Source organism: Parasteatoda tepidariorum, chromosome 6 (genome assembly GCF_043381705.1).
Source record: "Parasteatoda tepidariorum isolate YZ-2023 chromosome 6, CAS_Ptep_4.0, whole genome shotgun sequence".
Taxonomy (NCBI): domain Eukaryota; kingdom Metazoa; phylum Arthropoda; class Arachnida; order Araneae; family Theridiidae; genus Parasteatoda; species Parasteatoda tepidariorum.
In genome coordinates this window covers 35,644,860-35,659,588 of record NC_092209.1, presented here as the reverse complement: position 1 = coordinate 35,659,588, position 14,729 = coordinate 35,644,860, and the positions used below count along the sequence as shown (strand labels likewise).

Here is a 14,729-nt window from a genome sequence, read left to right as displayed (position 1 = left end):
CATGTTGTCGGGCCCACTGCAAACGGTCTCTCCTATGGCGTGATGTGAGCGGCACGCAAATGGCTGGTCGTCTCGCATACAGACCACCTTCGTGGAGCCTTCTGCGCACAGTTGACGTTGACACCAACCTTCCGGTGGCTGCAGCAAGAGAGGATCTAAGATGTGTCGGAGTAGCGGTTCTATTCCTGCGTGCACTTAATGTCAAATATCGGTCATCGGCACTGGTCGTAACAGTTGGCCGTCCTTGACTGAACCTCCTAGATGCCGAATCTGTGGTTTGAAATTGCCTCCAAAGTCTATGAACCACAGATGGACTCACATTTAGCCATCTGGCCACTTCTGATTGACTCTGCCCTGCCTCTAGTCTCCCGATGGCTCTCCATCGTAGTTCTTCAGGCAAATGATGCCTAGAGGTCATTATTACGAATTGGCTATCTCAGATTTTCAATGTCGCAATCACAGTAAAATTTGTGTGCTTTCTCTCAAACTTGGACTTTTATGCTCCAGGCAGATGACGTAAGCCGAGTGCAGCGCCACTAATTTGCATATTGCAATTTTACTCAGCTACTCTTAGTGGACAACATATGCAAATTTTGCACGGTTTGGCTTACTTTTGAAAGAGTTATCGCTATTTTTGTGATTTTTCCTTAATTTATGATAACCAGTGTATTAACATCAGTGGCAAATTAAGGGGAAAGAGTTTTAAGGTTTGAAATACTGTTTATAAGTTATGTTTCATTATGTATGCACAATGCGAACTGGGAAGAGTCTCTTAACTGTTTATATTTTAATGTTATAAGTAAAGTGATCTCCAAAGCAAGGGAAAAAGTTCAACCGGTTCTGTTACGTAACAAGCTCTGCTTTGTGTAAGTTTGAGCAAGGGTATACCTCTTAGCACGCTAAAGAACTAGTTTCTGTTTAAATTCAGAGTAAAAATAAGGCCTTTTATGAAAAATATTTACGTTTTAGCTTTACGCTCGGTTAGAAGTTAACTTTGCTACGTTACAAAAGGAAAATTTGACTACTGAAAAAATAACGTAAGTGCTTCACGATAGATTTCGAAAAAAACTGCTTGACAACTATTTTCTTTCCATTGCTAATGCTGTCAAAGCTGAAATAGAGTTTCAAAAAAGGGATAAAATATTTTTAGTTTTAAGGAAAATAACAGAAAAGGTTATTAGATATTTTTCCAAGCAGCTTTTATTTTTTATATAACTACAAGAAATATATATTAAATTTGATGAATTGTATTAAAAAAAAAATTGCGAAATGTGATTCTTTATCTGCAGGTTGATCAGCAAATTCTAAACTGTTTTCGGAAGAGAAAAAATTTACCTTTTTCAATTAAGGACTGTCTTCTTGCTATGTAAGAAATCCATCTTTTTTACAATACTTAACCACAAAACACATGATACCTTTTCAAATTCAGCAATTATTTCAACTCCATAATATATTGATAACCACCCCGGAAGGCCGTAGGGTTGGCCTGGCCTCGTACCATCAAAACTCATGAAACTACATATTGCATGAGCCTGGAAATACCTAAGAAAAAGAGCCTAAGGGAAAGACGGGGGAAATAGGGCACTTTTTCCCTCTTCTTCCTCGCTATATGAAAAATGATCCCTCTTCCTAACGGGAGTTTAGGGAGCTACTACGGGAGAGTCCTCCGGCGAATTAGTTTCACTGCAAGATACGTGATTTTCGTGTAGCGCCTTCATCTTGCTTTTTCCCTGAGATCCTCTTTTGCGCAATACCTGATTGAATTCCCACTTTCGCTGATTCTCAGCTATGATCGTCTTAAATGCGCATCTCATTTGCGAAAATCTACCCGAACCGTTTTCCAATTGGTTTGGAATTTAAAGATAGTGTAATAAATAGTATTTCTTATTTGTCTTGGCTATTTTATTTTTGGTAAAATGCTCATTTGGGTAATGCAAATTGTTTGTAGTTAGCAGTTTGACGCAGATGGGACACCGGTGCCTCTTTTATCTAATATTTTTTTCGTGGTGCTGTAATTATTAGTAAAAATATATTTTGATATTTTTTTAAATTATAAAAAACAGTGTAATAGTTACTAAAAAAAATATACTAGATTGTGTTGTCAGGATTATATTTGTACTGAAGTATAAAATCCATTACATCTATCACGTTTATTTTTATTCCAATTGGTTTGGAATTTAAAGATAGTGTAATAAATAGTATTTCTTATTTGTCTTGACTATTTTATTTTTGGTAAATTGCTTATTTGGGTAATACAAATTGTTTGTAGTTAACAGTTTGACTCTGATGGGACACCGGTGCCTATTTTATCTATTTTTTTCCTGGTGCTCTAAATTATTAGTGAAAAAATATACTAGATTGTGTTATCAGGATTATATTTGTACTAAAATATAAAATCTAAAACATCTATCACGTTTATTTTTATTGCATCTACATATTCGAGATATATGAATAATACGGTGCTTATAAGAATAACATGATATAGGATAAGTTTTTAAAAAATGACTCATTTCCTCTCAAAGCTGATTTCCTTTTTAAGTTTACCACTAACGCAACTTTCACAGGTTTTATTGTAATAAAAAAATATGTAATGTATGCATCATCTAATTTAGTCTTACCTAAATTGTATTTCTTAGGAACACCGGTGCCTCTTTTATCTATTTTTTTCCTGGTGCTCTAAATTATTTGAAGAAATATATTTTTGGTATTTTTTTAATTATAAAGAACAGTCTAATAGTTACTAAAAAATATACTAGATTGTGTTGTCAGGATTATATTTGTACTAAAATATAAAATCCGAAACATCTATCACATTTATTTTTATTTTGATTGCATCTACATATTCGAGATAGATGAATAATACGGTGATTATAAGAATAACATGATATAGGATAAGTTTTAAAAAAATGACTAATTTCCTCTCAAAGCTGGTTTTTTATTTAAATTGACCACTAACGCAATGCATGACGCAACTTTCGCAGATTTTACTGTAATAAAAAAAATATGTAATGTATGCATCATCTTATTTAGTCTTCCCTTATTTGTATTTTTTAGGAATTTTCATCTATCACTAAAGAACTTAACCAATCCCGCGAGTTGCTGCTAGAAAAAGAGGAAGAAATCCAAGAGCTCAAAGCTGAGCGGAACAATACCCGAGTATGTATTTGTCACCAATCTGAATGTTTCCTACTATTTTTCTCTGATTTCTTTTAAAAAATATTCATGTATTTTTATTTTTTTTTCTAGAGCAGCAATTCCTTCTTCAATTTAGAAATTTTCCTTTAATTCTATCGCTGTTATCATAGATTTACTTTTTAAATTGACTAAATTTTGGCTTTATTTTTATGATAAGCCTGATCTTAATTGTCTACTAGAAAAATTTTAAAATTCTAGAAAAATTCAAAGAAAGAAAGAATTTATAAATCATCGAATTGTGCGTTAGCTATTTCAGACGTAGTAATCGATGACAATAAGGCAACATTTATTGCAGTAGCTTCGGTTATCTTATTTGTTAATTATCGGCGTTTTCAAACATCTTTCGTTCTCCAATGAAAAGGTTTTAAAAAAATTTACACTATACATTACGAAGGAAGTGAAGATAACTGAAGCAAAAAATATGCATGAATCTAACAGTGCATCGGTGACTTTAACTAAGTAATATTTATAAAATATTAGCTAGAGTCTAGATTATAAAAAAGAGACAAAAATATTATCAGAATAAACCGGCTGAAACACAAAACTATGTTGTTTTTTTATGCTTTAGCGTAATAGGGAAACGATGGTTTACTCACTAACAACAAAAAGCCTTTAAAAAGTTTATTATGATAGTGTTAAAAACTAAAGCGAAATAACGTTTAATAATGTATTTTTGCTTGTATATAGGCCAAACCTAACTTGAGTAACAGAAATAAACAAAGATAGGGAGTAAACAATGTCCTTTTTTATACACGCAAGCGAAGTATGTTTTTGTATTTTAAGTATTTTTGTAAGGAAGCGCATTTCTCGAAACTCGCTTGAGAAATTTCACGTTCCATATATTTTGATTCATATCTGTCTCTTCAAAATTTAAATTCTATAAGAACATACATTCCTAAACATATTAATACATTGTCGAATATCTTTTTATCTAACATATAAGTTTCTTTGTTAACTTATAGATGCAGGCCTTCCTATGAGGAGAATAATGTATATGTTTTGAATGGCAAAAACGTTCGGTAAATGTTGTTAATAAGTAACTATAATAATAATGTAAGTAATTATTTCTTGTTAATACGTAATTATTTCCGCAGCGACGCGCATTTCTGGATTTATCACATTTGAAATTTCTCTTTTGTTTATTTGAATTGAAAAACTGTCTCTTTCTTCAAAATTTAAACTGTGTGAGATTATACTTTTCTAAACATATTTAAGAATACGTTGTCGATTATAGTTTTGTTTAATTTCTAACATTTCAATGATGCAAGGTTTCCTATAAAGAAATTAGTAATGAAACGACTGCGGGCAACAAAAATGTTCTGTAAATGTTGTTTTTCCTTTCATAAAGTGTTTCCGCAGAGAAGCGCAGTTATGGACTATTCGCGTTCTACTTGATCATTCACAGAGGTGCGAACTGCTACGATTCATCCGTAATTATTACGATTTCATAATCAAAATTATAGTGGAGTTTAGTTATAGCGGTTTTTTAAGAATTTCCATAATAATCTTTTTAAAATAAATTTTCCCCCTTAACTACCAGGAGTTATAAAATTTTATTTTTTGTTTCTAATCTATGATTTTTTTTCTACAACTTAAACAATTTTAAAAACAATAAAAAAAAGCATGCCTTAATGGAAACACGAAATAAAAAAAGGCAAAAAATCTCATGTTTCCCTCTTCAAACTAGCTATTATGAAACAATTCTCTCTCTCCTTTTAGAAAAGCAAAAGAACTCAAAACAGAAATGCTATGAGCAAAAATTTTTAGTGGTTCAAAAGCTGTATGATAACGCAGTAATACAAGTTCTATTTTAACCGAAAAACTTAAACATTGATTTCAAGTATTCAATCTAATTTTATCATTTTATAATGATTTATTAAATTTCAGTGTTGTATAATTTTTTATTTTACACCCTCATCCAAGTGTAACTTTTTTTTATTATTTAATAGTAAATAAATATGTAATTTTATTAATAATATGTACTTCTATAGAATTAAGTAGTATATGCACCTTAGAATTGCACTAATTTGAATTTCGTAAACGCTAACTATATATTATATAGTTGTCTCTGTTTAATGTAATCATTTGGAGGACACAACGATTTTGATAACATTTACCCTTTGAGGCAGAAATTTTGTTAAGCATATTTTTTATACTTTTTTCATTATATTGTAATAATTTAGATCAAAATAAATGAAAAATGTTACATTTAGCATTTGAAAAATTTATGGTTATGAAATACAGTATGAAACACCGGTGTCTTTTTCTGCATTAAAGGAGAAATCTTCCTAACACGGCTCACTTTCAAACAATAACTTTTTTAGGTTTAAGAGAAACAGTTATTCTTTATTGAATTTTTTTTTATATAAAATTTTATTAATAATTTTTTTAAATCTTAAGTGAAAAATATTTTTTTTACAAATTTCGGTAAACAGAATTTTTTAGTAAATAAAAGACTGTTTTTTTTATAATTAAAAAGTACTGAAATATATTTTTGCTTGTAATTATAGCGTCAGAAAAACTTTGTAGAAAAGGAACACCGGTATCCCATCTGCGTCAAAAGATAAAACGAATCACGAAATTAGATAAATTTAGCAATTTATACCATACTGAATTTGAAAATGAAAGGGGGGGGGAAACGCACCGTTTTATGTAAGGCATATTTCTATTAAAACATTAAACCAATGATTAATTTTTAAAAAAAAATTTTAAAAAAAGCATCTATTATTGATTGTCTACAATTCATTTTAAGAAGCTCATTTCTAAATTGTTCGTTATTATAATTTTTTCAAAGAAATCACATCGGTGTTGTAGGGTAAACTAACCAGTGAAGGAACACTTAAGCTTCGCTTGCCTTTTAAAAAATCATATTAATTTCAAAATTCGTAATTTCAGTTAAATGACAGTGTCAACATATTTGTTACTAATTGGAAATTATGCAAAAAAATTGTAGAGAACTTACATAATATTGTTTTGAAGTTTTGGAGGTTCAAATAACGAGTAGTAAGAAAACCCAGTGAAGGAACAGCTCTTACCAGTGAAGGAACACAAAATTGCCCAGTAAAGGAACACTTAATTTTGGTTATTTTTTAATGCTCTTTATGAATTTTTTAGCCATACAAATATATAAAAACAAGACTATTTGTGAAATTATAACATACAAGTACTTGTATGTTATAACANTTAATTTATGATTTACATTTCGTTAATAGTTTTTATACTTAAAAATGTTTTACCGTATTATTCTCTTTTCACTACTTACGAGGAACGTATGTTCAGCTAGTTAAAAAATAAATAAAAATCTCGATAAATATAAATTTTTTTTATTAATTATACATAATTTCTTTTTCATATTAAATGTATTTATTTGGGATAATTTATATTTTAAATATATAAATTATCCTAAAAATTGATTTGTGCAAATAAACTATTGCGTAAGCATCCTTCCAGTGAAATAAAGAAATATGCGAAAAGTAAAATAAACTAAGATGAAACATTTTTTTAACGACTTTTTTTTGCTGAAATATTAGTATCATATTTTTCAGATTGCATCTACAACCACATTAAGGTACAATATCTAAATTAATTTAACAGGGCATGTTTAGAGATGGAAGACAATTTTCGTGACCGACTTTATGGCTTAAAATCTCATTGTAACAAATGAATGAGAGTATTTCAAATAGCTCTGTTCAAGAGTTAGGAACATTAGGATTACATCTTAACATATTAATATCTTATCATTCGATCAATAATTATCAAGTTGTCCTGTATTTTTATTCTGTATGTATTTAATATGTCGCGGTTGTCTATAATGTGTAGAGTCATACTTATTACATATTTCACTTATTTCATTGAATATAAATTATTTAGATGTTTCTTTATTTCGCGTCATCACTAATCTCACTCTACTCACTTTTGATTTCCACTTATTTAGACATTCCACTTATTTTGATTCGATTAAAAAAAAACTTTTGAATCAATCATATTATTGTCTATTTTAAATAATTTTAAAATTTTTAATTTTGCTTCATTTTTATAAAAATAATATAAATCAGCCATATTTCCTATAAAAATGGTTTTAACAAAAATGATTTGTTAAAAATGGTTTTATCTAATTCATATGAAATTTTTCTCATTAAAAGTTGGAAATTTCCTATGAATGTAAATTACAAAAAGCAATCAATGAGCAAAAAAGAAAAAAAAATAAGAAAGGAACACTTGTTCCTTCACTGGTTTTTCATCGTTTGGTGATCCAGTGAATAAACACCCCTTATCTCAGTACTTTATTATGCTATGGTTCTTTAAAAAAAATAAAACGTAACTTCAATAACTATATTTTGAATTCCCTTTTTCACAGTGAGAAAAATAAGACTACTACATGCAATTAATTCCGCTTCAAACATATAAATACAAACAATCACCTTGTAATTTTTTCAACGAAACAAGGTGTTGCAGAGATAATAACAGATGCAAAAATTTTTCCAGAGATGTCTATTTGACCAGGTAATCCAAAATATTGCTAGATGACTTCCTATTGTTTGGCAGTAAGCTATTGTTACCAATCAATCTAAAAAAAAACACTTTCAAATTCTTATTTTTAATCAATATATATGAAATGTTCCTTCACTGGATAGTGTTCCTTCACTGGTTGGTTTACTCTACTCTGAAGTTCCTACTTTTTCACTGTATTCAACATTTGTAAGGTGTGACTCAACAAAATCTGACTCCTCAGTTTCATCATCCGTCTTTTTCCCATAACAATCTAACAAACTTCTGATACAGTTAAGATGGAAGCTGCTTGGATATTCAAACAATAGCTCAGGGCAATAAAAAAGCAAATTTCTTCTGAATACACAGTGAATATTTCTCTGGCAGTTATGATAATTTTCTAAAAAATAAATAAAATTACTTTTTAAACGATGTAATGAACACAGATGGCGATAAATTAACATACAAATGAAAGGAGGATATCCGGACCGAGTGGTTTTGATAACACTTAGCGGTCAGTAACAATACCAGCGATCACATCAAGCGAAAAATACTGTATTTTTATTATTATACAGTCAGTATTTTGCAGGGTAGTATTTGGTCAGAGGAGCAGAATCGAATTTTAAAAATACGACTTTTTTTAAATTTCGATATCTCAAGTACTATTCTACCGATTTCGCTCAAAATTTGTATTTTTCTATGTAAAATTATATTCTTTAAAATGGATGTATAAAATTGCATACTGAACAATTCAAAATCTTTTCGATTATTTAATGAATGAAATTATAAAAAATAATAAATATTTACTAATAGTTATTTTTTGCCAGGATTTATCTTTAGACATATGAATTTTTTAATTGTGTGCAAATATTTTTCAATTTGCTTAAAATTTCTCTTTCCCTAGATATGGCAAAATATGTTAAAAAAAAATAACGTAAAGTAAAATTAACATCAAGGGGTCCAAGCTTTGAATTGCTTTCTTGGCCAAAGTATGGGGATCATATTTTCCAGCTTGCAGCTACTCCCTATATTTTGTGGGTCAGAAATCTGAATCGGTCATAAAAAAGTGTTTTCAGAGAAAGCGCGTTTAGTGCCTGATTTCGTAGCTTAAAATATTGTGTGCACTATTTAATTCGCATATTTGAGGTCCTCCACCTCGAACCATTAAGGCTGTGCCCTAGAACCTGAGGATCCAATCATTAGATCAAAAGTTATTTAGGGTGGACCATTAATTTTTTTTTTTGTGTGCTGTACTTCTGATTGATTACTGACACCTAGCTTAAAAAGTTGGAACCTCTGGATTTATTAACATTTGATTTTTTTTCAGTCATTTTGGCATATTTAAACATTTTATTGGTTTTGATTGAGGTTTATTTTCTTTTTTGAACAGCTTCTTCTGGAACATCTCGAGTGCCTGGTGTCTCGTCACGAACGGTCCCTAAGGATGACTGTGGTGAAAAGGCAAGCTCAGTCACCCGCCGGTGTCTCATCAGAAGTCGAGGTTCTTAAAGCTCTGAAGTCTCTGTTTGAGCACCATAAAGCTCTCGATGAAAAGGTACCTTCAACATTTTTATTTTCAAAATAAATTTTAATTCTTTTTAACAACAACAAAGTTACAAAGTACCAATTCAAAAATTTTGATATTTTCAAGATATCATTTAGTTTAATTATTGGAAAGGGAAAAAAATAATACAAAATTCTCTTTTTCTAATGGAAATTGTTAAGCCTTCTCATGATGTTAATTGTCTTTTTAGGTTCGAGAAAAACTTCGAGTTGCAATTGAAAGAGTGGCAGCTCTAGAAGAAATAGTTAATCAGCAGAGAGAAGAGGTAAATTTTAATTGATGAAATTAATATCATAACAAATTTATTTTCACTTGTGTCTTCCTTCCTTTTCTTTGCTATTATTAAGTATTAATTAATATTTTTATTTCCAGTTATCTCAGTATAAGTCTCTTGGATTTGGGCGTCATGATGACCTTAAACTGAAGCGTGATAACAACGATGATAATTCAAAGGTATGTTATAGGTTTGAATGGGGAAGAATTAGAAAAAAAGTATAAGAATTTTTTAATAAGTATAAGAATTAAGTATATGAATTTTTTAATGTTTTTAATTTATGCTTACACTTATTTAATTGCTTAATTGATTGTCAGATTTTTGCGTACAAAATTTGCTAACTTTTTAGTATGTATGAGCCACTCTAGGTTTGACAACTGGTTAATGTTAATTGTCAATTTAGAAACAAAATTAAACGTAAAAACGTCATTAGATTTCTTTCGATTAGTTATAAAATTAAAACTAAAAAAATGACTAGTTAGTCAAAAATCTTAATTTTCTAATCTAATGCTTTATTAAAAATTATTCAACTAAACTTTTTTTATACTTTTGAATAGACCTGAAAATTTTAATTTTCAGTTAGTAGCCAGTAGCCGGTAGATTCTGTTAACTTAGTGGCCACTTTTTCCTTAAACCTAATCAGTCAGTGACCAATATCGACAAGTCCGTTCCATTAAATAGCCTGAAAACAGCCTTTTTTTTTCTCTTTGATTAAATTATATTTTTAAAAATAACATTAATAAAATTTAGTTAAACATACTAACTGTAAAGAATTTTCTTTTGCATTGATGAACTTTTATTCTTAAACAATTTTCAAAAAAAAAAGACTACAAAAGGTGACCGGTTGTTTATCTAAGTTGCCACTTTTTTTTTTTGTTGACTTGCCATGTGGGGAGTGGTTATTTTCAGGTCTACTTTTGAAACAAAATAATTGATTGGTCAAACATTTTATTTTTCTAATCTAATTTGCCATTAGAAATTTTATATATTTGTATTTTTAATCATGACACTTAATATTGGGAATAAATAAGTAAAACAGAACTTATGAAATTATTTTTTAAAAACACATTTTATAAAAATTCTATGCTTGATTTCTTTTCCATATTTTTATCAAAATCAATGTAATGTGTTATATTTAAAATTTTAAATTTAATTACGAAGTATAACTACTTTTAAATGTTATAAATTTTTTTGTTTTTTAATTTGTTAAGATATTTATTAAATCAGTTGAAGTGACGTTAAAAAATTATGCCACCTTAGTTGTTTCCTTTCAAAATTGTTTAATACTATTTGTTTTTTTCTTTATTTGAACAAGCTAATTATTGTTTCAGATTGCAAATGGAAATCTTGATGTTGAAGTTGAGGCATCTAAAGTCATTGAGTTACAAGACATAGTTGAAAAACAAGCTAATGAAATTGTTTTAGGCCGAAACAAATTGTTAGATTTCAGTGGTAAAATGAGAGAACTTGAAGAGAATATGTCTGCTGCACAAAAAGAAGTAACTCGCCTTCAACAAGAAAATTCAAAACTATCTAGGGATTTACGTGAAGTAATTGAAATTTTTTATTTTACGCTATTTTTATTCTGTATTTATTAACTGCAAAGCTGGACACAGCATTTATAAACAACAGGCCAAATTTATTGTGGGCTCCCTAGTATTGTTATTTTATTGTAAATAATGGCTTTAAAAAGCTTTTTTTTTTCAAAATGGTTTTTACACTTTTAATATTTAAATACCAATTTTCATTAAACATACTGTGTTAACTTTCATCTGTTCTATCATAAGATCTTATTTCAGCTAAAAACTAAATATCTACTGGTTTATATATAACTATTTATTTCTGTTGTTGTTAATTTTGATGAAAGAAAGCTTTTTATGGCTTATAGGTTAATTATTAAATATGCACATATAAGATATTATTAATATGTGATACATATATGTGAAACATACAATAAAATAAATATATAAAACATAAAAAAACAAAATTAAAGAAAGGAGAGAGATACAAAATAGCCTTTCTTACTTTTTGTTTGCATAAGAATTTATCACTTTGTCAAATACTTTTTAAATTCATCAGCTACTAAAGCTATTTTGAATTCATTATTGAAATACTTTGGTCTAGTGAAAATAACTTAGAACACATGCAAGTTTTGTTTTTAAAGAAAAAATTTTTAAATTGCTTTTATCTAACAAAATACAATTTACAAAAACTACATACAATATACAAAAACTACATACAATAACTACATACAATATACAAAATACTACTACCTATAATACAAAATAATTTAAAAAGATTAAAATTTAGAATTGAAATTAATGTTTGAAACTATAAGTGAGGGCTACATGAAAGAACATAATTTTTTTATACTTGAGGAATACTTTGAGCATTGAACAAGTCATGAAAAATTTCCACATAATAATTCTCATACAACAATAAAGCCCCTTACATAGATTCTGTTCCATACTAATTCTATACATTATGAATGAAAAGCAAAATAACTATTTTTGATTAAAAACCTGCATTTTTTATCAAAAACTACTACTTTTCAGGAATTTCGATAGAAATTCACTGTAGATTTAAAGAACCAGGTGTTATCAAAGTTATAAAAGCTAGCCGCATTAGACGGCTAGAGCACCCTTTTCGATATAATGAGTCAAACTACTGGTTTTTCAAAAATAGAAGGTACATGATAAAGAGGTTTGCCTCCTACCAAGTGGGTTAATTCTATTGAGAGAGATCTTAGGGATCTGGCAGTTAACCAATGGCATTCCATTGCCCCCACAGACTCCAAAGTCATATGGAGGAGACTCGTGGAAAGTCTTGGCTTGTGATAGGCTGTAGTGCTGAAAAAGAAGCGATATTACTGCAAAAAAATAAAAATTATTTAGTTGTTTTACAACTTGCTTAACCTTTCCATAGCCTGTGTATAATATTATATAAAATACAATAATTTAATATTTCAAGCCAGTACGCTGTTACCAGTACGCAATGATCACAATTGCTGAATACTGTTATAGACTAAAGATGTTGTAAATATATCCAATTCTTGTTTTTTTTTATTTGTGCTAGTCATTAGTTCTAAATAACTTTTTCTTCTGATTCTGTAATAGTAATCGATATTTAAGCAATACGTTTTTAAAAAATTTAAATTAATTAACATTCATTGTTTATTTTTTTATCTACTACCTAAATTTCATAAAATTTAAATATATTTCTCAGCTTATGGGAAGAATTGTTTGTTACCAGTACGCAATAATCACAATTGCTATAAATACTATTATAGACTAAAGATGTTGTAAATATATCCAATTCTTGTGTTTTCTATTAATGCTAATCCTTAGTTCTAAAAAACTTTTTTTCTGATTCAGTAGTAGTAATCGATATTTAAACAATACATTTTTTAAAAAATGTTAATTAATTTCCATACTGTTTCATGTTCTCATGTCCATTTTTATGTGTATTACTCTTATGTAGCAAAACGTGCATGAAGTATAAGCTTTTGCCTCTTTAACAGTATTATCTTCTCTTTTTTTTCAGAACAATGCACAAAAAGAAGACCAGGAGGAGCGAATCACAACTCTGGAAAAGAGATATCTAAATGCTCAAAGGGAATCCACTTCATTGCATGATCTGAATGAAAAGCTAGAACAAGAACTTTCAAATAAAGAAGCTCAGTTAAAACTAGTAATGCTTTTATTTTTTTTTCCCTTTCTATTTCCTATTTATTTCATTAACTATTTTTTTTAATTCACACAAATTTGTTTGATTTATTCCGTATAAATGTACAACAGCTGTGCTATCTACTTCAAATAAATCATGTTGTGCATTTTTGCTACAAATTAATACTTTATAACTAAAATTGTGCTGATTTGTCCAAAATACAAAAGATTTCTTAAAATTCCAAATAATATTAAATTTCCCAGGTTTGTAATTTTTACATTTCTTAGTTTATGTTATGATTGCAGTCAATTAAGAATTCATTGATAAATAAAAAATCAACAAGAGTCCATTTACTGTAAAATAATAATTTATTGTATATTTTATTTAGATGTTCTTCAATTGTCTAATTCACTACACATCTATTAATTCAGTTCTATAGTCTATATTAATAATCTAATAAAAATGATTTTTAAGTTAGATTTATAAATAATTATTTTCTTTAAATAAATAATACACCTGACTTATTAAAAGTGTAACTAAAAATTAATAATTGGAGAAAAATGTGTACAAAGTGGAACACTTAAGTTTTTTTGTCCTAACTTCAGAATTTTTTTTTTAAATCCTTATTATTTTTTTTATTATTATCTGGCATAATCTATTTAGCTTATTAATTCTTGAAATGTGTATAAATATCCATTGCTTAAAATACCCCTATTAACGGGGCAAATTTTCAACTGTGAAAGAAGCTGGAACTAAATCTTACAAAGTAATTACTAATGGGAAAATTGCATTAATAGACAAAATTATGTAAGAAGCTTTTATACTGACCTCTGCTAAAAGGATATCTAGTTTTCACTGTGGTTTTTCTATACATTTTAAATATTATATTTTCAATGAAAGTGAGTATGAAATCTATGTAATAGAAAGAAATATGCTTTCATGCTTTTGCAACTAAAAAAAAGAAATTAATTAAAGAATGCATATTTTTCAATTTTAAAAACTTGATGATACTTTTTTCTCTTCATTGTTTGTTGTTGACTTGCTTTTATTACTTTACAAATCAAAAATCTTTGTTACTAAGCATTCCTGTTAGTTGATAGTTCTTGATAATTTAAAAATGTTAATGTGTACTATATTTTTAAAAAAAATTTGTTTTGCATTGAAATTCTCTCAATGTATAATGCAAGTTTATTTTATTCATTGCTCTATGATGCATTAAAATCATTTAGCATTTAAATGGAAATTTTATTGATTATTTCTTTTTTATCATATTTTAAAATCATTTTTAATAATATGTATTAACTAAGACTTCAAGCATTATTAATACTTTTTTTTTTCTTCATAAGTTAGCATTTTCAACCACCATTAATGAATTGTTTAAACTTGTTTACAGAGTGAAGAAAAAATCAAAGCTTTACTGGAAAGATTAGATTTAGCTGAGCAAAAGCTAGCACAGTTTTCTGTTACTGCTGAATCTTTAAATGATAGCTCTGAAGAGAAAAGTAAAATGGATGCTCTTAGCCAGGTTGTTCAGATTTGTTT

At 28.3% G+C, this 14,729-nt stretch overlaps 1 protein-coding gene across 2 annotated transcripts in view; it reads left to right on the top strand.

The window, feature by feature from the left end:
* Positions 1-14,729, top strand: part of LOC107447453 (liprin-alpha-1) — a 113,928-nt gene that overhangs the window by 69,471 nt on the left and 29,728 nt on the right. For both annotated transcript variants that reach the window (XM_071182222.1, XM_071182221.1), the window contains exons 2-8: positions 3,055-3,156; positions 9,074-9,238; positions 9,438-9,512; positions 9,620-9,700; positions 10,853-11,071; positions 13,065-13,211; positions 14,581-14,712. In XM_071182222.1, the coding sequence (XP_071038323.1) occupies positions 3,055-3,156; positions 9,074-9,238; positions 9,438-9,512; positions 9,620-9,700; positions 10,853-11,071; positions 13,065-13,211; positions 14,581-14,712 (921 nt within the window). The remainder of the gene's footprint in view (positions 1-3,054; positions 3,157-9,073; positions 9,239-9,437; positions 9,513-9,619; positions 9,701-10,852; positions 11,072-13,064; positions 13,212-14,580; positions 14,713-14,729) is intronic.